Genomic DNA, 25,609 nt, shown 5'->3' on the forward strand with positions numbered 1-25,609 from the left:
CTCTCTGCTGGAACTGCTACCCCCGCGACCCGACCACGGATAAGCGGGAGAAGATGGATGGATGGATGGATTGCAAACTTAAAGGACACCTATCATGCTATATTTGAACAATATATTGTAGGGCCATACCTATATAAAGTATATAAATATAGTTTTTTTTTCAAAATACCAAACAGACCTTGCATTTTTGCCATGCCTCATTTCGCTCTATTTGCTCTTTCCAGCGCTGTTTTTGCAGGGGGCTGATTCTGTGAGCTGCAGCTGACCACGCCCCCCTGCAGGAGAGGGGAGCGTGCTCTGAGATCAGCTGCTGGGCTGCAGCGGGGAGAAGAGGGGGAGAAAAAGAGATCTCCGTCCACCGTGTTTTATTCTTATAGAAGTAAGAAGAGAAGTAACGGGGCAGAAACCCTCCTTTTTACGCAGCGGTCCAGACATAGACATCAAACGGCGACACATATTCAGTGTGCAGTTACTTTGGCATCAGGGCAGGGATATCTAGATTTCATTTCAAACCTTTATTTAGACGGATAAATCCCATTGAGATCATTGATCTCTTTTTCAAGGGAGACCTGCTCAAGTAGTTCCACATGAAACATAAAAACATAAATAGAACAACAAAAGGACATCATACAGCATAATTTACATAATTATCCACATAAACAGGTACCTAGAGCTTCCGATTGAGTAGCATCCAACCGAGCTTTAAATACTTTCCAAGGTTTGACATAATGAATTGTGCTACTTTTAAAGCAAGCAGCGATGTTTTCAAATCTGTAATCAAAAAGCTCCTCAAAAACGCTATCGAAGCAGTTCCTGCCGTTGCTACGTTAGTTCAAACAGTAACAACGGACTACTTTTCTTAGCGGATGCATGTCAATTTAAATCAATACAACTATTTTTTAAATCAATAAAATCATTTTCTAAATCCATAAAAGCATTTCAATTAATATTGGGAGTCATGTCGTTACTTTGTCGAGAATGTGGCCATGTAATAAGCGGGATAATGTGCACATTGCATAATGTGCCTTCATGCCGATCTAGATCCCTCCACTTCGGGCTCCTGATCAGCCTGTCGATGTTCTTTTCCCCATAATGACCGCGTCGCTGCACATTATCCCTTACATATGATTATATAGAGTCATTATTCATTTGTTTTAAAGCAGGAGGTGCAAACGCTTGCCTCAGGGAGGGAGAAAAAGAGCCACAGCGGAGAATAAACAGAAGGGCAACCATGGCAACCATGCAAGGGAAGTCTTCTTCGCTGCTTTTGTGGCAGACTACAGCGCCACTTACAGGCCTGGCATATGTACTACAGCGTCTCCAGCGCTTTCCAGCAGCAATGGCCGGCCGTGGCCCAACCTCTCATTCCCCTGATAGGTGGAGAGTTGACCAATAGCCGTAGCACCACCGTCCTGACATCAGGACAGTGTTCAAATCTGGATCAGTCTGTATCAGATCCGTTGCAGCCCCTTTTTTAGAGATTTGGGTATGGAGGAAAAGAGAGAGGGTTGTGTTTTCTGACACTTGGTGAGTTCCCTGGAACACCGGGGACACATATTCATGTATAAAAGACGTACAAAAGTGCATTTTGCATGATAGATCCCTTTTAAGTTTTCCACTCTGTTATACACATGCATTTCTTTTTTGTTATACTTACAAATACACACACAGGCATTTGTGCTACACATACACACACACAATACACCCATGCTAGGGATGATTAATAATCTTACCCACAACATGTTTTCCAACTTTAGAAAAGGGGATCACAAAGTCTGCTTTAAATCACAAACCTAACATTGACCAAGTCCTTACAGTTGGTCACCTTATCCAGGTCTCTGTAGCTTCAATTATTTGCTTGTTTGCCTTTAATATATACTAATAGTGTAGTAACAGACCAGAGGCAGAAGTCCCTGAGTGTGTGGCATTTGTCCTAACCACTTTGATTCTTTGCTTAACATTTAGATATTTAGCTTTCCCCCCCTTTAAAATATTGGAATCATTTTGGTTGAACTGCACCACTCGCATCCACACCAAAGTCTCACCCTGTGATGAAGGCTGGGTGTACTGCTTCAATTTTTTATTCAAGCGTTGGCTTGAATTAAAACTATTGAGAACCTTTCAGTAACAGAACCTTTTCTAAGCAGAACCCCCCCCCGCTCTGTCTGAGGATTTATTCCCATCACACAGTCTTTATTGATTAGAGGAGGTATGTTGTTATAGTCACGGTATGAGCTCTGTTTGGATATCTCGGCTGCAGGATAATGAATTTCAGCTGGAATACCGAAGTCCGTAACACACACAGACACACACACAGGGTTACTGAGTGATCTGCACGCCTTATTTGGGTATATTTATTCCTGAATCAGGCACACAGTGAAGGCATGTGCACTGCTCCTCAGAGCTGAGCAGCAGTTTACATTTGAACAGCTCTGAGAGGATGTTTCATTTCTCGAAAAACAGCACATCATGTACTCAGACATACTTCTGAACTATTTAGATTCTTCTGAAAACACATCTGTATCATTCAGTGGCCTGGGCCTCACCTCATTCTCACATTGGGTGATACATGTTATGAACTGCCATGTTGTCTTGTGTAATGTTGTGAGTTCCCCCTCAGGGCCATCACACATAGTTGATTAAAGTCACTCAGTGAATACAGTTCATGAGCAAAAACACTTCAGTGTGTGGGCCAAAACACACTATGTTTTGAATGAAAGGTAACACATCAGGTCAGACACACCCTGTGAGAAATTATTGGCAGTTGTTTTAACATTCAAAGAGTCCAGATAGGCGGGGTTAATTGTTTCAGAGCAGAGCTAGAAACCACTGTCGATCACTGAAAACAGTTGAGGATTGTCAAAACAAATACTGGCACTTTGGTGTTCGGTACTGCCGGATTCCCTCAGGGTAACGCAGACCTTTGATCTGTGAGGTCATATAGAGGTACCTGAGGGGTGCAAAGTTTTGTTTTCAGAAATCTAGATTTAGGCAAAGACAGGATGTATGTCAATGAGTCAATGAAGAAGCAAATAATGCAAACTGTATTTACCTCGATCTGTACTAGTTTCGGGCTTACTTTTAACTATAGTCAGAGGTTTCTTAGCATCTTGTAGCCATGACAGGAACCACATGCTGTTTCTCTTACATCACGAGGTAACATTTTCATTTCAATAGTAGGGCTGATTCCACTGGAGCTTTCTGAACGTTTCTTCAGGTACAGAGCAAATCCGGCATTGTTTGCTAAATTACAGGTGTACAATACAAATACACACATGATAAATCCCCATGATAAATCCTTCTTATTATCTTGATTCGGTCCTAGTTGTGATCAGATCTCAATATGCTGATTAGATATGCTGGTGGAATTTGAACAAACATGGTGCATGGAAGCAATTTTTAAAGACTTAAAGAATGTGTTTGGAGCTCAGGACTGCAATGCATTATGAGCTTTGTAAATCATTAGCTAAAGACATGCAAATTGTGGCAGAAAAATCATTGACCTCTGCAGCTCTTATTCCATTTCCTCAGCGAATCTGGCCTTACTTGTTTGTGTGTGTGCAGGTAGAGGAGGGCGGTAAAGCCGACAGTTTGGACCAGCCTCTGCTGACGGGGGATGAGATCGTCATCATCAACGACGTGGAGCTGACCGGGTTCAGACAGGAGGCCATCGCTCTGGTCAAAGGGTCCTACAAGACTCTGCAGCTCACCGTCCGCAGGTACGTGTGTGTGTTTGTGTGTTTTCTTCCAAGGCATATAACTGAGACCCAAACCCAGCATATCTATAATGATAAATGTTGTCAAATTTGAGACTGGCCAAAACCAAACCTGAACTCCAAAGCCGTTCTTTAGTTTGATTTACCTCATATTGAACTTTAGTGTGTGTAAAGGTGTTTTAAATTAACAAAATTATATTTCAACATCCTTCATAAATTCACTTTTTTTTTCTTTTTTCTTTACATACCGTTGCATTTACCATTTACTAAATGAAGGATTTCTAGACAGATGTGGACAGGTATTAACCACATCTGTTTAGCTTAGTGGAGATGGACACACACTATATCAGTCACAGTCAGTGGTGGAAAGTAACTGAATACATTTACTCAAGTACTGTACCTAAGTTCAATTTTGAGGTACATCCATTTTATGCTCCTTCATACTTCTACTCCACTACATTTTGGCTGCAAATATTGTACTTTTTACTCACTACATTTATCTGAAAACATCAGTTACTAGTTACTTTTGCAGGTTTATATTATTTATACAACTAACTAATACACTGTGATGTACTATTATGGATAGAGACATCTGGCACCATAACAAGTAATCAATGTCATCAGGATCTGAGATCTTCTCCCATCACCGGTCACAGTCATGTATTTTGGGATGGAGGAGTTGAGGTTGATGCAGGTACAAAGCAAGGAATGTACCTGGGTTTGGGATGTGACAGCTAGCATGTTGCTACTTCAGCTTGTATTCACCGCAGGACGCGTGAGAGGCATGACACAAAGCAGGACTTTAGACTTCTCACACACACACACACACACACACACACACACACACACACACACACACACACACACACACACACACACACACACACACACACACACACACACACACACACACACACACACACACACACACACACACACACACACACACACACACACACACACACACACACACACACACACACACACACACACACACACAGGACAGGTGTAGAAGCTCACATGGCATTGTGGGAGGGTGTGTGCAGCGCAGTGTTTGGTTTGATCTTCTTCCTGATGGGGATCCACGAGAAGTCCTCTGCTCACAGGTCTTTTTTTCTGCTGTAAAGATATATATATATATATATCCTAAATCCTTGTGTGCTCATATCTATATCTGTTGCGTTCTGTCTGGCTTGTTCAGCAGCAGCTTAAAAGTGGACCTTGGTGTGCGTGCTGTCAAGGACTGCAGCAGGTCAAACTGCAGTCACACACCTGGGACTCACCTTTGGACTATAGTGTCTTTTGGCAATCCAAGCAGACAATAACAAGCTCATTTCTAATAACATACACACTGTGTGAGTCAGCTAACAGCTGCAACTCTCACGGTGCAGACAGAAACATCTGGGCTAGGAGAGGATGATAAACCGCTGCTTTTCGGAGAGTTGACCCAGGTTATCCTTGACAGAGAGCACAGGTAACTGACTCCTCTCTTTGTTATGTCTTAAGGCTTCTTCTATCTACACTGAACAAACTGAAACGTTGACTTTAATTAAACGTATTATGTCAACAAATTCCACATAACTGTGTTCGGTTAGTTGGAAGCAATAATATGAAGTTGAACATAATATGTTATATTTAATTCAACGTTTCAGGTTTTTCAGTGTATTTCCAACACAGCTGTTGTTTTTTTTGAGAGATACATATCCATCAACACCTTGTAGGAAGTGTTCTTTTTGTAAGCTATATATCTTTGTCTTGTGTTCTTCTTAGTTTTCGCCTATTAGTCAACCTGCAATATAAAGATATAGTAATCCCTGCGCTGAGCTTTGTGTTGGCCTCTGCTTCAGCTCTGCAGCATCAAACACTGCTCAGTCAAACTGCAATCCACTCCTGTCTGTCCCATCAACACTATTGAATACCATAGTAGGTTTTTAATCGGTTCCTTTTCATCATCGTTTTGTCATATTCGTGGATAAAAAGGGTGATTTGCAACGTATATTAGTAGTTTGTATTTAGTGTTCATTGACAAAATGAACACAGCTTGAAGTGCACCCATTGTCAGTCACCCTTAGAGTGAGAATATCACTCTACTTATTTAACCTTCTCCACACTGAACAATCGTCATTAGATGAGACAGCTTGTTGGGTTGCATAGCTCTCTGTGAGTTAGTTTACAGAGGTTTCAGTGGCTACACCCACTTCTTCTATACAGACTATGGGGGACACACTGACCTCTGTAGAATAAGTGATATATAATACAGTGATGTGCTCAGCCTGCTGTCTGCAGGGCCGGTCCATCAACTGTACCACACATTCTGTAGTTTGAAATATCACTTCAATTTCAACCACACTGGTGGTTATTATTTTACAATCATTCATACAATTAAGGGTCCCTCAGCGGTGCCTGGAGATGAACTGGCTCGGAACCCCAGAAAATTGTAGGGAAGGAAGTCTCAGTGAAAATAGTGTGGGACACAGAGCTCTCCCCACAGGGACTGGGGGGGGGGGGGTCATCTGTCAGCCCTCTTGTTTTAGGGAGTCACTGTGTACATGTTAGTGATCCTAAAACGTCTTTTAAAGTCAGACTGCTGTGGAGAGGATCACAAAGCTAACATGTAACCCATCAGGGGCTTCATTTATAAAGCGATATATGCTCAGAAAATGGCGTACGCCAGTTTCTACGCAATGTTTGCGATTTATAAAATACTAACTTGACGGGAAAACGTGCAGTCCTCCACGCAAACTCTAACCCATGCGTACGCACTAAGCACAACAACGGGAGAGACGAGAAACTGTGACACCGTTGGCAGAAGGAAGAATGGAGAGACATATGTGGAAATAATACCATAAACAAAATGTTACCTCTCATTTATCATATATGAAGAATTCATTTTCAAACATTGATTAAAGCCAATCTTAAAATGATTAAACAAACGCCTGTTTGAGACTCCTCAGTGCACACAAACACATAACTTGGAGAAATAAATAAATACGGAAATGTTATTTAAAACCACCTCGAATATGTTGTGTTAATGTTATGAAATGTTTTCTCATAAATGATGCGGTAAGCAGGAGGACAGAATTACGTCTAAACTGACGCCGTTTTGCATTTCTATAGATTGTACGAGCATGGTTTTATATACTATCATGTTTAATCATGTTTTATGCCGTTCGCCGCCTACTTGATAAGTCGCTCGTAAAACACAGGAGGTATGAAACTAAGAACACCTATGTGGTAAATTGAACAGCTAATATAACACAACACATTAGTTGTATTTCGACAGCTGGAACAGAAATCACCAAATACAAAAAAAGTATTCAGATCCTGTCGTCATGACTCCACTCCGGAGGGATTCCCCGATCATTTCTTAGAGTTTCTCATCAAGGGGGTTTCTCCTGGGTTGCGTTCCGATAATCCAAAAATCAGCTCCTAAATGCTAACCCTATCTCCTATTCCTTGACCTCTGAGTGAAACGTTAAGGGATAGTGGATAGGAGAATTCAAAAGGACTTAGGAGAAGAGACTGCGGTACTTTAGAGCAGTGGTTCTCAAACTTTTTTCAATAATGTACCCCCTTTGAAAAAAAAATGCAGACAAGTACCCCCTGATCAGCGCAAAAAAAATTGTTAGTGAAAAGATGCCTAAAGAGGTACAGTCCAGCGCTGCACCATCAGTGTCTGATTTATTAAAACAACAACCTTGTAACTGAGAAACACTTAAATGCTACATTTCAAATGTTTACAATCCATCACTAAATTCATGGCAAACCAATTTTAACATCAATAACACTAAGACGACATTAGTTGCATTGAACTGATGTTTTTAATAAGTTGTACTTACAATGTAGTGAGAAACATGGGCTTGTGCTTCACTGAGGATCTTTGTCATTCTGACAGGGAGGCAAACTGCAGTTATTACACTTCGCGTTTTGAAATATGTGTAACTCTGTTCATATAAAACCCACACTGCTCAAACTTCCTTACTTTTCCTAAAATTAGTATATTTATTTATTTTGGGGTGTGGGGAATGAAGAGAAAAAGATATGAGCATTTTATGAGCATGGGATTTTGACCCCTAATATAAACATAATGCATAATGCTATACTTTGCGGCCATACGCCAAGCAACGCTTATTGTTTAGGTCCTCTGATAAGCGGGCAGTCATATCATTAACTAGAACGAGCTAGATCAGATAGATTTGGACATAAACGCGAGTGAAGTCTAACCGGACGCGAGAGAGAGATCAGAGATCAGATCAGCTGCTGCTGACGGAGAACACGCAGCTCTGCATAATCACGGCCCGTCCACACAGCGGCGTGCGTTGAAGCTTCCAACGCTTCTGCCCATTCACTTTGAATGGGGTGACGTCACTTTTAGCCGAAATGCATTTTGGGAAGCGACGTGGAGCGTTGCTGGCGTAGCTGGCGTCAAAAGTTGAGCAATGTTCAACTTTTGACGCCTCGACGGAGGCGTCAGCCAATGAAATCCCGTTTTATTCAAATCTGCCAGTACAATCGCATAGCCAATCAAACCGCGTGTATGCTGGGAGAGACTACGCAGGTCATTTCCTCATATTCAAAAAAATTGAGGGGAAATTCATTGTAGCGGTAGTGAATCACCCGGTGCTGTATGATCAGTCTCTGTTCATCTACCGGGATACAAACCGGAGGAGCGAGGCATGGAGGGAGGAGGCAGAGACAGTGGGTGAAACTGGTAGGTTTTCGCCTGTTTGGGGATTTTATATCCAGTTTACTTCGTTTTAACATTGCTATTGCTTTGTATGTCGGGGGCGGGAGATTCATGTGATTGGTTGTTGGTCGTGTTGCTCGCAAAAAATCCCCAAGCTTCAGATACGCCCACCTCCAAGCGTCAACGCACGCTGCTGTGTGGACGCTCCGTCACAGCTCTGTCCGCTGTGACGTACCGTTGAGCGGAGCAAAATACACTAAGAGTTAGACCTAACAAACTTAGCTATTTCATCTACTCTGGAACAAGCTAAACTAGTTATACATATATTTATTCTTTACTGTCGGGTCACTTATTACAGGTTCAGCGAGCTGCATGAGCCTGACGAGCTGTCAGGAGAGTGAGAGGAAAAGAGAGCGCCCCGTTTATTGTTCCCATTTTATTATCCAGAATTACTGTAAACTTGTGAAGAAAGTAGTTAATTTACTATTAGTAGTTTGTTTAATTGCATTAATTACGTTTTTTTTTTCATTAACATAAAATAAATCTCACGTACCCCCTGCAGTACTCCAACGTACCCCCATTTGAGAACCACTGCTTTAGAGAATCCGACTGCACTTTCACTATCCGACGTGTTTATGATGCGCCAGCGGACGTCATGAATGTGCGTCTGCTGCTGTGGGGAAACTATGGAAACTACAGTTTTCTATACAGCGGACTACAACATGGATGTTTAATAAGAACGAGGGACTACTGTAAACTCATCTAGAGACTCTGCACCGTGCTCTGATGCTGTTGTTTTGCTTTATGAACGTGGACAACAGAGAAACATATTCTTCATGACCAAAGTTGGAATTGAAATAAACAAGGAAAGTGAAACTTATGCTCGTCACCCTCTCCCTCCGGTCCACATTAATACAAATGATCCCAATACATATGATTGTATGAAAAGATCTTAAAATCAATACAAATGTATTTATTATAAACGTTAGTCCTTAACATCTATCACTGTGTATATCACCATTCAAACATCTTTTAAAAGTTGAACAAACCCCACACAGCTCAGTAAAGACTGTGAAATGTTGACTTTATTTGATCATTTCAGTAAAAACTAACGTTCATATTTCTCTTTTTGATTATAATACTGATGAACGTTCAGAAAAAAGCACTTTGGCAACTTACCACATACGTTTTTAAAATGCTTAATAAGCACCGTAACTTTCATGATATCATTTCTCCGTCATAATCGGTTGTTTCCGTGAACGGCCGACTGTTCCGACATTGTGGGGCAGCATTTTCTCCTCTCCTTTCGTCAAGGGAGGTCCAGTGGTTCCTAAGCTAAAGGAGGTTATAAAGGAAGTTTGAAACCTCCTTTCCTTTCATTTAGAGAATTGGAACGGCACTTATCATGGCTGCCACTGAGGGACTTCCGGGTCATTTCACTTGGTTAGGAAGGTTCCTAAGCTAAATGGACTATGGGAATGCAACCCTGTCCCCGGTACAAACACACGAGGCTTGTTTGAGACGAGCTACGGCTCGCCTCGAAAGTAGACAAGAATAGAGTGGCGAAGTCACGCCCATACTTCCGGTCCATGGGACCTTATTTCGGAAAAATAATGTATTGAAGTCAATGGAGAGAGAAAACGTATCCTTCGATCCCGTTTGAATTGTGCCATGAATTACACATATGATGTTTGTCAATCTTAAAAAATAATTTCCATGTCAAAAAAGTCACAGTTTGTCGTAAAACTGTTGAAATATCAGACTATGAAAAATACGCAAATAGAAAGACTACAAATCCCAGAGTCGCGTAAGTGATGTCACAATTGTTTTCCTCCACTAAGAGATAGCTCAAATCAGCGCCATATAGGTATAATCTATCTATATGGCGCTGGCTAAGATAAGATAACTTTAACAAGATGCCTGTGTGCTTAGTACCAGGTGGTTATCATACCAGCAATGGGTCTTGCTCGTTCTTTCGCTTCCCGTCTGATGAAAGGACCAGGAATGGCTGGATCAAGTTAGCTACCTAGCTAGTAGCTAGCACGTTAGTTAGCATTACAGCCTTGTCATTTTTATTAGCCTTAACATGAAGTAACATTAAGTAACCCAAAATGTTAAACAGTAAGAGTAGTAGTCATATTTCGTGAACCCTTTGAAGAGTACTGTCACCGGTGTGATCATTCTATAATACACAATTTAAGCCCGGGGTAGAAACGCTAACGCTACATTAGCATCGGCGATCTTTTCTACTTCATGCTATCGGCACAAATGGTTGACATTAAACATTAAAAAAGACCAGGCAGTTCAGAGAGAACCAAAGGAAGGCAGGCAGGCAGCTTTGCATGACATTCTTCTGGACGTGTTTCATTGTGGTGATAGTGAGGGTAGTCAATCGTTTTGTTGACAGTAGTGACGGCCATCTTGTTGACGTGTGTTGTTCTGCGAGACCAGAGATGTAGTTCATTGAGCGTTTCACACAAACAAATGTGTAACTTCACAGTTTTACGACACATTTTTTTTTGACTTGCAAAATTATCTTTTAAATTGACAAACATCATATGTGTAATTCATGGCACAATTCAAACGGGATCGAAAGATAATCTTTCTCTCTCCATTGACTTCAATACATAATTTTTTCGAAATAAGGTCCGGTACACCGGAAGGGGAGAGACTTTGCCACTCTATAGCCGATTGCAGCCGGGGCAGGTCTCAAAAAGCTCGCTTGAAGTCGGACAGCTCGGAGTCGGCTTCTTCTTCTTCTCTCGAAGTCGGCTTGACTCGGTTTGCATTTATATAGAATGCACACATGTGTTTAATCGTTAATGTCAGATATGTACTAAGTAAATACATTTGTTCCTGCTCAAGATTAGATTCAACTTTATTGTTATTGCACATATTACAGGTACTGAGACAACGACATGCAGTTTAGCTTCTAACCAGGAGCAACAAGCAGTGAAGTGAAAAGTAATGTACACAATCTACAGAATAAAATATAGAATGAATTGAATGATGAATAAACATTGAGGGGTATGAATACACAAGATATCAGCCTGTGAGCAGTATGAACAGTGTGTATGAATGTGCTAAGATATATAAAGTATGAAAACGGTAAGCAGTGCAAGTATAGTATAAAATATATAGATATTAATTCCATGATGATAAACATTGTGGAACAATGAGGAAAAATGTGAATGGAAGTGGCGACGTAAAACTGACACAAAACAACAACAAACTTTTGCCGAGCCAATTGGAGAGTTTCATCAGCAGCACGTGGTAAAAAACACCAATGAGCGCTCAGCTCGAGATACTAGCGAGTCGTTTCCCATCAAGCATTTAGCTTCCGCAGCCCGTGGAGAGGAACTGCGCCGCCTCGCCGCGCCTCGCTCTCAAGGCTGCGGGCGTCTTTGTCCCGCGAGATTTCAGAGCGAGGATCATTGTCCACAAGTTAATCGATCGCAGATGGCGTTGTGATCGCGGACGAATAAAAATAAAAAAAATTCAAAAACAGGTCGCGAAATATACTTGGGCGGCCGTTAATATACCTGGGCGACCCGCCCAAGTATAGTCTATGTGTGGGAAACCCTGGTAGTAGTAATTGCATTAGTTGTAATTATTAGGCAGATGATTATTCGTAATTCCATCCCAACATGAAATCAATAGCCTTCTTGGAATATTACCAATTGTATTCCTCTTTAGATGATGTTACCACATTTTATTTACCTGTTATGGTCTGCTGTTATAGGACGATTAGCAAAATATCCCTGAGCTGCTCAGCCTTTCTGGTTGGTTTTGTCTCAAGACACTCTGGGGGCCCCACGCAGAAGAGACCTGTACCCCCCCCCCCATTTTTTATTTCACATCCATACAAATGTACAGCCTTATGCAGCCATGCAGCCTTGTATATTTGGAAACTTGTGCATCCCCTCTTTAATTTGAATGAACATACTGTGAACAAGGTTTCACCAAAAAACTTGAGGTACAAGGTTCAACCTGAGGTTATACGACATATGTGTGTGTGTGTGTGTGTTTGTGTTTGTGTGTGCCTTGCGGCTGTTTGTGTCTCTTTGATCCTGTTAGCAGTCTGCTCTTCATGGCGTTTGGTTACACATGAAGAGTTTTTGTTTTCCTGGAGGCACCTGAGCTACTCCAATAGCATGCATCATTTTAAGTAATTCCCTGATTGCAATATTTTGTGTCAGAGCAGGATGTCTAAACTCACATTTTGGGCCAGCTTTTAACCTCAGAAATGGCTTGGCTTCTTTAGGGTCGAACTCAGCGGGACAGAATGTGAATGCTCTCAGTCTGTGGTCTGTAGTGGTCATTAGCAGCGCTGCCTCTGTGAGCTGCAGCAGCTTGTAATGTTGGCCATGTTTTATACATAACCAACAGAGCAGTACACTGTGTCCCACCCTTATAGAGTATGAACTGCACGTGTCTTTTCAGATCCAAGGCCAAACTTTCATTTCATTTTGAGGGATGCACTTTTCCACATATTTCTAAACTGATCACCACCCAGCGCCGCTGTGTGTTTAAAGCTTCCTGTTTGTTCATTCATCTCACCTAAATCCATCTTTAAATAAACCAAAGCTTTGGACAAATAACAAATGTGACTTGTTGATTTTCCATTCATTTAGCCATATGACATTCAGCATGTGGTGAGATTTCTCCTCAATATGAATGACCCCACCATGCTGGGGCTGCTCTGCAGTCGGTCAGCTGGTGTCATGGAGCAGCAGTGGGAACGTGTTCCTGTTCTGCAGGACTATTTGCATGTTCTTTGTTTGTTTTGTTTGTGTGACTCAGACAGAATGCAAAGCTAACCGGGCCAGTCTGTGTGTTCTGGAAAGATATGTCTCAAACCACGGAGATTCACCTCCACCCAATAAACTAAAAAACCTTTCTGCCATGAAGAGCACGATACCTTTAATCATAATGACTTTGATATACACTACACAGCATGAACGTGTTTAGAAAAATAGCCTACACTCTTAGAAGTAATGTGTCATTTTTTTAACACACTGCTGTGTCAAAGGCAATTCAACACATTCAGTGTCATTTCTGAAGCATTTTACACACACGTGTAAAATAAAAATGCACATAGTCAACATATTAGTGTGTCTACTGTCCTGCCCAATCACGGTGGGGTTATTTCAAATGTATTCTTTCACACACACATACGGGTATTGGGCCGAGGGCGACACACCGTACTTCCGGTATCCGACATTTTACGCGAGGTGCAAGCAGGCCGAGGGTTTTGCCGTACAATGTCTAGGTGTTACTAAGCTTCCTGTACTGAATATCATAGTCTATTGCAGGGGTGCCCAACCTTTTTTGAACCGAGAGCTACTTTTAAAGTTGCCAGTCTGCCGAGATCTACCAGTCCAAATAGAGAGGCGTAGTTACTGACAGCCTACTACCAGGTAAATACACACTTCTACTTGTATAAAACTGACCTTTGTACGATTAATACTTCATAAAATACTGCAGATCCTTTATCTTACCTCTTTCTAATCTACACACATACAAGTATTTAACTGAAGTTACACAACAGTGTTGTTGATACAGAGTTGGAGTTTATTCACACGTCACTACAGTGGGTAATGTTTTCAAGAAACATTGAACAGTGCTGCCACATATGACACAGGGAAAAAAGAAAAGACTCTGAACCCTTTCTTTGTCATTATATAAAAATAGTGTTGCTACAAAAGTATATATTAGGCTTACTAATAAGACAACTCAGATCTGAAGCTACACAGGAATCTGCTGCCAAAGTGCAATAAAAAAGACAACATGATACCATACTTATACCATTTAGAATAATTATAATGAATAAGTTCAAACAAACTAAAACTCACAGCTGATTAATAACGGTATCTAACTTGAGTTTTTAAATATCAAAAACCTGTTGAAATGCTGCTGTTATTTTTACTGTCCCCCAAAAGCGCGTCGCAGCCTTCATGAATGCTTCTTTCACAACTTCGCCGTCTCTGAAAGACTTCATGTGTTTCTCAAGAACGTGACTGACACGATAAGATGCTCTGGTAGCAGCCTTGCTCTTGTTGTTGGGCCTGGTGAAAATGGACTGCTGTGCATTTAGCTGTCCTTTCAGGCCCCTCCCCTTTTGGAGCGTAGGGCAGAATTAGGAGGGAATTCCGTCTCGTAGCGTTTGTGCACTGTTTTGAAATGCCGCCCCTAAATTACCCTTCTTCGATAAAGCCACGCTCGCATTGCAGATGAGACAGATGGACTTTGAATTGGAATAGATACAAAAATAATCATCCTCCCACTCGGAGTGAAAATTATATATTTTGGGCTTATTTTGCTTCTGCCGTAATTGCGGTCTTGTGTGTGTGGACTGTCACTCCTGTTGACACGGACAACGTTAGCTAACTAGTTCACACTGCCCAGCAGCCACGCCCCGACACATGGGGTCACGCCGGCCAATCACAAAGCTTTGATGCGTTCAAGTGCATTATTCTGGCACAGGAAGATTAACTTATAGGACATTAACGATAAAACAGAATATTGTTGTTCTATTTTTAGACACATCTCGTGATCGACTGGGAATCTCCTCGCGATCGACCGCGATCGACTGGTTGGGCACCCCTGGTCTATTGCCTTAATCAATATCTAGTCAACTCTAAAATACCACATATATGCATTGGCATGATAATATTATTGTGACAAGTGGGGAATTCACCTGGTGTTTCCATAAATTAGACGTAGATGCTGCCAAAATCGACGAAGGCCACTTTTGAGGGTCGTTTTTCCATACATCTGCAGGCAGTCTGTAAGGGCAATCCGACAACCCACACAGCTCTAGTTTACGCTGGTAACGACCTAGAGCACACCCCTCAAGTCCAGAGATGTAATCCGAAGACATGCAGCGATTTCTTCAGTCGTTAATTCAGAAAAAAAACCTAGTGCGCTCTGCCTGGCAACGTTAGCTAGCTGTTTATATTTGCACCTCCAGGATATTTGCACCTCCAGGAAAATGGCGTATTTATATATATATATGGCGCGCGTTGCATTGTGGGTAGCTCGTGACTACACTGTGTGTGAAAGAATCATTTTTCAACTGTCCATCAAATATCCAAACTGCCCTTTTCACCTCTGGCTGCTGTGGAGGATGGATGTGTCAGCGGAGGAGAGTCTAAGGTAAGCTATTACAGAAACAAAACGTTTTTAACAAAGTGAGCAGATATTGTCCTAATGTGAGCAAGGGGTCTAAATAAATATTTTTTAACTTAAATAAATATGTTTTGCCAATGTTGAACAGCTAAATATTGTTTGAGTTTAGCTGCCTTGATGAAAATTATTTTCCTTTAGGCCCATCTTCTTTTTTTATTATATTTATTTTAACTTAATTTAGCTTACACTCTTTTCTGTGACCATCATTCTTCATTTGGCATTATATTGATAGCATTAGCAGCTATATGTTTAATGCTATCTAGCTACTTTGGCTAGGTTTCATTGTTCGGCCAGATGTGGCGGGAAAGTGAGAGTGAGAAGACCGACAGAGGCTGCGTTAATATAGTCTCTTACAGTGCAAATAAATAACACGGCACTAAAGTTATTTATTAGTAGTAAGTGTACACTACAGGTTACCTGTTTCTGACTAAAAACATCAGCCACTACTCTATACTTACAAATATTATATTGTGTAGAAGGGAGATTTCATATCTGCCTCTTGTCGCTACGGCAGTTGAGACGCAGCGTCACGCACGTCAGGCCTTCCTTTCCGACGATTTGATAATCAAATCGTTGGAAGGGAAGGCTGGCCGGCTTTCCTTGACATGTCCCTGACACAGCGCACTGTGGGTGTAGTATAGTGAGTGTAGCGTGCAATACTGTGTTTCACCACAGATTAATTAAGAGGGGCGCTGTTTCAGTCTTTGTAAAATACTCACTGACAACAGCGGAGAGATGTTTTTTAAGTGTATTGATCACAAAATGTAAACGGCATGAAATAAAATCACCTAAACATAAGAAAGTAAGGCTGAAACATAACATGTTTTCTCTCTTGTCGTCCAGCTGGAGCGGGTTTTGTTTGGGGGGGGGGGCTGGGGCAGTGTCTCGCTGGGTCAGTGCACCGCTGAGGTCGCACACTTCTCTCTGCAATGGTGGGCCGACCCTCCGTCTCTCAAACACCAGATCAACACAGAGGGTGAGTCTGTGTTCTTCTGTATTCTTGAAACCTCAGTCTTGTGTTCTGTGAGACTAATCCATCTCCGTTTCTCGTCCCTGTCCTCAGGATACTCCGAGCTGTGCTCCCAATTCTCCTCGCCTTCTTTTAAAGGCATCGACTCCTTCTACGTGCGGGTCAATCTCAACATGGAGCCTCACGGGGACCCTCCGTCTCTGGGTGTGTCCCGTGATGATATTGTACACATCAGAGACGCAAGACACAACCCTGTCCTCAGGAAAATATTGCAAAAACTCTAGCTCAGAAACATCAGGTTTAACAGATGTATTATTTCCAGCTTGGTGACCCGTTCAGTAATAAGTGCATCGTCGACAATGCCTGCCCTGTGAATATTGGGTCTCTGAAAAAAGCTGATATTATACTGGAGGGACTGAAATCAGCCCTAGATGGAAATGTCATGATGAATAGCATCATTTATGTCACACATTCGCTGACCATACAGGGCCGGATCTGTGCTGCCCCTTAAAACACAGCATCAAGGGGAGCACTTATTTGGGGAAATGATTCAACTTATGTTAACCACTGTGAGGCATTTCACTCTCTCATTAGAATACTGCAAGTTCAATACTTTGATGATAATTTCTTTGCATACGTTATGCAAGAAACTGAAGACTTTGAAATGATAACATTAGGCGATGTTGCTGATGTTATACCTCTTGATCTACTTTCGGATTTTAGCACTGACAAGCTTTATCTGAATCCGAGGTATAAGATTTTTTAGGTGGGCTTTTATAAACTGATCTGTTTTAAAATGCTCATGTTTAAATGACTTTCTGAATGAAATATTGTGCAAATTAAATATGTGTATGATAACAGCTGGATGGAAACACATCGCAATGTCAAAGACTTCAAATGTTTTGGCATTTTCATAATAAAAACTCTTAAGTACTGTATATTTAATATTAATATTTAATAACATATCTGCTTGTAGTGACTCTGTGATATTAAACATTTGACGATTATGTTCATGCAACAATAGTTTGCTGCAGATTCAGTTTGTTTTAACCAAGGTTTTTTTAGGTGTGATTTTATGAATTATCTGTTCTGTCAACATTTGATGAATTCGAAAAATATTAATGTTTTTAAATGTTAAAAATAATTTCCTTAATGAGATATTGTGCTAATGAAATCCTTGTAAATAAATGTCCAATGAATGTATTCTTGCATTTGATTTTTGAATAAAAACCATATCCACCACCTGGTACTTCCAGTAATCGTCATTGACACACAGTGTGCAGATATAACACAATCAAATGTTAATTCTGGTTAAAGAAATAGAACACAAAATGTGCAGAAATAAGAAATGAGTGTGTTCATCTTGGTTACACATTTATGACACACAATGTGTAAAATGTGCACATTGTGTGTTAGGGGCATGCAACACATTTTGTGTGTAAAATGATTTACACATAAATTAACACAACACGTGTTGTCCCTGAGCACACTGTAGGTGTGTTGAAATTCAACACATGTTGTGTCATTTTTGACACATTGTTAGGACTGTACAAGGGCGTGGAATCAAATGCACGATGCAGAGACAAACAAAGTATCAAAATAAAGTGTTTTAATGTAGACAGGTCATAACACACTGAATACATAAAGCAACAAAACAAAAACTACTAATACACTAATCTAACTCTATGGACGATAACTCTATGGACAATGACAAAACCAGGGGACTGTCCAGAACCGGCTTGATTCGGCTGACGTGGAACGTTGGATGAACCCGTAGTGACCTGGGCAGACGGAGACGGACAGATACAGGATTGATTATTTTAGTGACCCACAAACCTTGGAGCGAGCTTCTTTGACAAGACCCTGAGTGGCAGATCCTTTGTGGACAACCACACCCGCTGCCCCGGTCTGTATGTAGGTGCCGCCCGCCGCCGTTGATCCGCCACCGTCTTCATCCGAGCCAAATTCCTCAGGAGGACCCGACGAGCTGCAGCCCAGACACGGTGGCATCTTCTGACTAAGGCGTGAGCAGATGGCACCACCACCTCCTTCTCAGTTTTTGAGAATAGAGGAGGCTGATAGCCAAAGACACAGTGAAAGGGAGACAGACCGGTAGCAGAGGTGGGAAAAGAGTTGCGTGCATACTCCACCCATGTCAGATGCTCGCTCCAGGTTGCAGGGTTCTGAGAAACCAGGCAGCGCAGGCACGTCTCCAGCTACTGATTCAGCCGTTCCGTCTGTCCGTTGGACTGGGGATGATAACCTGAGGTGAGGCTGACGGATGCTCCCAGGAGGGTGCAAAACTCCTTCCAGAACCTGGAGGAAAACTGAGGACCTCGATCCGACACAATGTCTCTGGGAATACCATGAATACGGACAACATGAGTCAATAACGCCTGAGCAGTCTCTTTAGCTGACGGCAACTTTGGCATGGCAATAAAATGGACCATCTTAGAGAACCTGTCCACTACAGTGAGGACAGTGGTGTTACCCTTGGATGGAGGAAGACCCGTGACAAAATCCAACGAAATGTCAGACCAGGGCCTGCTGGGAACGGGGAGAGGCTGCAGCAGTCCCATCTGTGATTTTGATGACGTCTTGTTCCTGACACAAACTACACAGGCAGCCACATATTCGGAGACATCCTTAACCAAGGAAGGCCACCAAAACCTCTGTCGAACGACGAATACGGTCCGCTTAACCCCTGGATGACAAGTGAGCAGTAATGTGTAACCAATGAATAACCTGTGACCGCATGGATTCAGGCACGAATAGCCTGTCCAATGGACAGCCACTAGGTTTCGGCCCCTCACCATTGACACGTTTCACCTGATCTACTATAGGCCATGTCACCACCCCAACCACACGGGAGAGTGGAAGGATTGGCTCTGGATCCTTGGCCATGGGCTCTGGGTCATGGAGGCGTGAGAGGACGTCAGGTTTGCCATTCTTGGACCCAGGTCTGAAAGACAATGTAAAGTCAAAACGGTTAAAAAAAAGTTGCCACCGGGCCTGGCGTGAGTTCAACCTCTTAGCTTTGCGGATGTATTGAAGGTTCTTGTGGTCGGTCCAAACCAAGAACGGCTGTGGCGCCCCCTCAAGCCAGTGCCTCCACTCCTCCAGAGCCATCTTGACTGCCAACAGCTCTCGGTTTCCGACGTCGTAGTTTCTCTCTGCGGGAGATAGTTTGCGAGACAAAAAGGCACAAGGATGCATCTTATGATCCCCAGCCGCTCTCTGTGAGAGAATGGCCCCCACCCCATCATTGGAGGCATCCACCTCCACAACAAACTGTCGTTGAGGATCAGGAACAGTCAGTATGGGAGCTGTGGTAAACCTTCTTTTTAACTCATTAAAAGCCTCCTCGGCCCTGAGGCCCCACACAAAGTTAACCCCTGGTGAGGTCAGTGCATGAAGGGGAGCAGCAACAGAGCTAAAGTTCCTAATACATCGTCTGTAGAAGTTAGCAAACCCCAAAAACTGCTGTACCTTCTTCCTATTGGTGGGGGTGGCCCAGTCTGCCACTGCACTGACCTTTGCAGGGTCCATCAGGATTTGTCGAGGAGAAATGATGAACCCCAGGAAGGAGACAGTTGATGCATGGAACTCACACTTCTCTGCTTTTACGAACAGGTGATTATCCAGTAGGCGCTGTAGTACTTGGTGGACATGTTGCACATGAGTCTCCTTATCAGGAGAGAAGATTAAAATGTCATCCAAATACACAAAGACAAACACGTTCAAAAACTCCCTGAGTACATCATTGACCAGCGCCTGGAAAACTGCTGGGGCGTTAGTTAACCCGAAAGGCATTACGAGGTACTCGTAATGTCCTGTTGGGGTATTAAATCCAGTTTTCCACTCATCCCCCTCCCTTATTCTTACCAGATGATAAGCGTTGCGTAAATCCAGTTTTGTGAACACTTTAGCATCCTGCAATAGGTCAAAAGCAGAGTCAATGAGAGGGAGGGGGTATCTGTTTTTTACCGTGATGTCATTCAGTGGACTGTAATCGATGCAGGGACGGAGAGAACCATCTTTTTTCTTCACGAAGAAGAAACCCGCTCCGGCAGGAGAGGAAGACGGTCGGACGAGTCCTGCCTTGAGTGAGGTGTCGATGTAATCCTTCATGGACCCCTTTTCTGGAGCTGACAGGGAGTACAGACGGCCCTTGGGAATCGTGGATCCTGGCAATAAGTCTATAGCACAATCATAAGGCCGATGGGGTGGTAGTGCACTCGCCCTAGCTTTACTAAAGACTTCCTTTAGATCATGATAACATGTGGGGACCTTTGATAAATCAGGGTAATCAGAAAAATAGTCAGAAAGAGGTTCGTTGTGACAGTCTGCTTTAGAAGTGGAGATTTTCCTCAGTATCAACTTACTCTGATCGTGTACACACTTCTGTTTACACAACATTCCCCACTCTTGTATTTTCCCTGACCGCCAATCAATGACAGGATTGTGCAAAAGTAACCAAGGGTAACCTAAAATGATCGGGTGTTGAGCTGATTTAAACACATGAAAAACTATGTTCTCAACATGAGTGTCATTGATTGTCCTTTTTACAGGTGTGGTGCAATGAGTCACTGTGAATAGTAGGCGCCCATCTAACGCGTTCGCTTTTAACGGCGAAGGTAATGGCGTCAACATCAGGTTAAGCCTAAGAGCTAGCTCTTTATCCAAAAAACTCTCATCGGCTCCAGAATCTACAAGTGCCCCCTGTTCAATAACCTGATTACCTTCACATAGCATAACTTGAGTTAATGTGCGTGGAGGGAAGTAAAAAAAGTCAGATTGGCTCACCAGTGTCTTCCCTTTCACCTGTGAGCCTGTTCTTTTACTGGACAGATGGCTTGTTGATGCCCCTGTTGACCGCAGTAGAAACATCTTGCCTCCACTAGGCGGCGACGTCGTTCCTTCGGTGAGATTCTGGCCCTGCCGAGCTGCATCGGCTCCTCCGAGTCAATGGGGGGCGCTGTGGCCTCTGAAGCAGGTGACGAGCCCAATGATGTCCTCCGGACAGGATGAACAGCTGTTGAGAACCCTCTGGTTCTGCTGGACGAAACGGCAGTCTTCTTTCTTTCTCTCTCACAGATGTGATTGTCAATCTTAATAGCAGCTGCTACCATAGCTTCTAAGTCTGTGGGAGGATCCATAAGCAATAAATGATCCTTAATTTTCTCTGATAGTCCGTTCCGAAATATGTCCCTTAACGCTGAATCATTCCAATCGCAATCAATAGCCATAGTGCGGAACTCAATTGTATAATCCGCCACTCGGCGTTGATTTTGCTGAATGTATGTCAAATTCTGTGCGCTCTCTACAGCTGGTGTGTGATGTGCAAACACTCTTTTAAACGAGTGGATGAACTGAGAGACAGAGTTGCAAGTTGCAGAATTTTTCTCCCACTCCGCCGTAGCCCATGCAGCCGCACGGCCGGACAGATGAGAAATGAGAAATGCAATCTGAGCATAATCAGAGCTATATATGTAGGGCATTAACTTAAAGTGTAGATCACACTCAGAAAGGATCTACAGTCATTGGAATCTCCGGAAAACTTATCTGGAGGGGCCAAGCGAGGCAACGGGACACCATGAGATCCAGGAAGCGGCGCCGCTGTAGTAGGAGGGGCTGCCAGCTGTTGAGGATGAGCCGCAGCATCAGGTAATGCCGGAGCAGTGGCACCGGCATCCAGGCGTGCCAGCACACGATGCACCGCCTCCGCCATGTCGCTGATTTGGGTGTTGACAGAGGCTTGGAGTCCATGTTGCTGCTCCGCCAGGTCCCTCACTGCCTGGTGTATGACAGAGAACTTCTCCTCATGATGGTGTAGAAGTTCGCCCTGAAGTCGTATCGCTGTTTTAACTGGTTCTGCATCTGCTAATTCCATGTTTTGGCCAGATTGTACTGTTAGGGCTGTACAAGGGCGTGGAATCAAATGCACGATGCAGAGACAAACAAAGTATCAAAATAAAGTGTTTTAATGTAGACAGGTCATAACACACTGAATACATAAAGCAACAAAACAAAAACTACTAATACACTAATCTAACTCTATGGACGATAACTCTATGGACAATGACAAAAGGATCTTACGCTGGAAGGCTTGGAACACACAAGACAATCTGGCAACGAGACAGGGGAAGACGAGAACTATATATACTAGACAGACAACACCAGGTGAAGACAATTAGACAATCACAACCGTGGGAAAACAGACAAGGTAGGAAACGTACTTTAGACACATGAGGGTAGACAAGACTATCAAAATAAAACAGGAACCTATCTAAACACATAACATGAAACCTAAACTAGGGAACAATCTTAGCAGAGCCGTCTACGCACAACACACATCCCTTCTAAGAGTGTATTGGCGTGAGTTTTTGGGGAGTTTTTCCTTGTACGCTGCGGGGGTCTCAGGACAGAGGGTCGTATGCTCTGCACACTGTAAAGCCCCCTGAGACAGATGTGTATTTGTGATATTGGGCTTGTGTCGGTTCAATTCCCACTAATTTCGGCTTTATGTTGTGAAGTGGAAAAGTTAACGTTGGTTTAACAAAGAAACAAACCATAACTAGTAGGACCACTTGGTCAACAGAACATATGGGCAAGTTCCCCCTCTTTGTCATCCACAAAACCAGCATGCAACAGGTGAATTCATAAACCACACCCATGTGACAAACGTGGTGGGAATAAATAAATATAATGTATTCCAGCTAAATGAGCATGTTGGCTCCTTCAGGGCTATCAAATCAATAGTATGGATTGATGCTGAGAGGAAGTGTTAGTGGTAGCGTAGTTTATTAACTCCAAACCAGTTCATGGAAACGTGCCTGTTTCGTTTATGCCGGTATTATACTGGCCCCAGTGGCGGCTGGTGGAATGTTTTCTAGGTAGGGCTGTGCCACATGCAATCCATTTCGGAAAACATCCCAGTATGACTTCATGCAAAGAAAACAGGAGTTTTCAGTGTTAATTTACCAGTCTTACATTTTAATGCCTCCATAAACAATTTAAGCATTTGAGACTTAGGACTATGTACAAAAACTTAAAAACAATGGCATTAGCAATACTTGCATACATATTAGGGCTGTCAGTCGATTAAAATAGTTAATCGCGATTAATCGCAAATTAATCGCACATTTTTTATCTGTTCTAAATGTACCTTAGAGGAATATTTTTCAAGTTTTTAATACTCTTATCAACATATGAGTGGACAAATATGCTTTATGCAAATGTTTATTATCATTTGAACAATGACAAATATTCTCATGAATATTAAACACAACAACCTCTGAACATTACAAATATTCGCCTCAATTCAACCTGGAACCTCTCTCATTCAATAATACAATACAACTGGTGTGTGTGTGTGTGTGTGTGTGTGTGTTCGTTGGAGCTATGTGCAACTCAAGGCATATGCTCGAACGGGAGCTGCCTGGACGCTGCAATCATGTTGCGCACTATCCGTGCGGAGTGTGCTGACTTTTCATACAATGTCCCACTGTCTGGCTTCCTGCATAAAGTCAAGTGCTCGGCGCAGTTGTCGGCGAAATGTCGCTCCTCTGTTTTCATTGAAACAGCTCCTTATATCCGTTAGTGCAGCTAGCTAGCACCAGATGTTAACAACAACAATACACGTAAGGTTTCTCTCTCGCTCGAGCCACACATACACACACCCTCCCGGTCTTCCCGATGGCCAATTGGTGCCTGCCGGTGAGCGTGGAAGTGTGGTCTGCCGCAAGCGGACGGCAGGAGCGGGGCTGTCAGCATCAGCTTATAGATGGTATTTTAAACTCGATGCGCTCTGAAACTACGGGGCGGCCGAGAAAAAAAAATACACATGCGTTAATCGCGTTAAAATAATTAGTGGCGTTAATTATTTTTTTGCGTTAATGCGTTATTAATGCGTTAACTTGACAGCCCTAATACATATATGTATGAATGTATGTATATATGTATATAATATATATATATGTATGGAAATATATATATATATATGATATATATAATATATGCATATGTATGTATGTTTGTATATATATATATATACAGAACAACAGCATAGTCAACAGTAATACAAAAAGCTGAAGATGTTTCAAACTAATAATAATTATTCTTATTCTTAAAATCAATGTGGTGTAGGTCTTTGACGTGCCTTTAAAAAGGGTGGTGGTCTTCAGGTGCTCCCCCAGCACAATGTGCAGGGAGGAAACAAAATCCACCAATCCCCTGAAAATGCCAGGGCTGACTGAAGAGTCAGTGTCGTCATGCCCACGCAAAGCCAGCTCAAAAGCCCCAGCACAGTACTTCAGTCATACAGTGTACTAGGAAAAGCATATATTTTGTGCAAATTATTTTTAAATCATATTTTACACATATTTCTGGGTGCATATATATATGTATATGTAAATGTACACGTTTTAACACTGTCTCATATTATCAGCCAGTGTGAGGCTGACTGCAGGTATTCCCTCTCTCTCTCTCTCTCTCTCTCTCTCTCTCTCTCTCTCTCTCTCTCGCTCTCTCGCTCTCTCGCTCTCTCTCTCTCTTTGTCCTCTTCCATTCATCTCCAGTATCTCTCTGTGCTCTTTTGTTGTTGCTTGACGTAATCGAGCTTAATGAATGTTTGAGTTTCTCGCTGAAAAAGAAGAGGAAGAAGTCATTACAGCACAACCGTTTCCTGGGCAACTGCTCTATGTGCGTGTCTGTGTGTTGACAGCATTGTGGGACACAGAGCTCCCCCACAGGGACTGGGGGGGAGGGGTCATCTGTCAGCCCTCTTTTAGGGAATCACTGTGTACATGTTAGTGATCCTAAAACGTCTTTTAAAGTCAGACTGCTGTGGATTGATTGATTGATTGATTGATTGAAAAGTTTATTAACAGCTTGTATATTGGGTACTGTACAGTACAGCTCAAAACATACAATTGTTAAGGGGATGCAGACCAGAGAAAGACTTTCGTCTTGTTTACATCAGGGTCCCCCATTTCCAATTCATCATGTCATTTAAGACATATAAGACATATTTTACCTACAGAT

General features: G+C 42.5%; 1 protein-coding gene across 1 annotated transcript in view; it reads left to right on the plus strand.

Annotated features, from left to right (window-relative positions):
* The window catches only part of shroom3 (shroom family member 3), a 96,866-nt gene that overhangs the window by 6,403 nt on the left and 64,854 nt on the right, over positions 1 to 25,609 (plus strand). The window contains 1 exon segment of the mRNA XM_034231603.1: positions 3,565 to 3,719. Coding sequence (XP_034087494.1) covers positions 3,565 to 3,719 — 155 coding nt within the window.

The sequence above is a fragment of the Gymnodraco acuticeps genome, unplaced genomic scaffold (genome assembly GCF_902827175.1).
Source record: "Gymnodraco acuticeps unplaced genomic scaffold, fGymAcu1.1, whole genome shotgun sequence".
In the NCBI taxonomy this organism is placed as follows: domain Eukaryota; kingdom Metazoa; phylum Chordata; class Actinopteri; order Perciformes; family Bathydraconidae; genus Gymnodraco; species Gymnodraco acuticeps.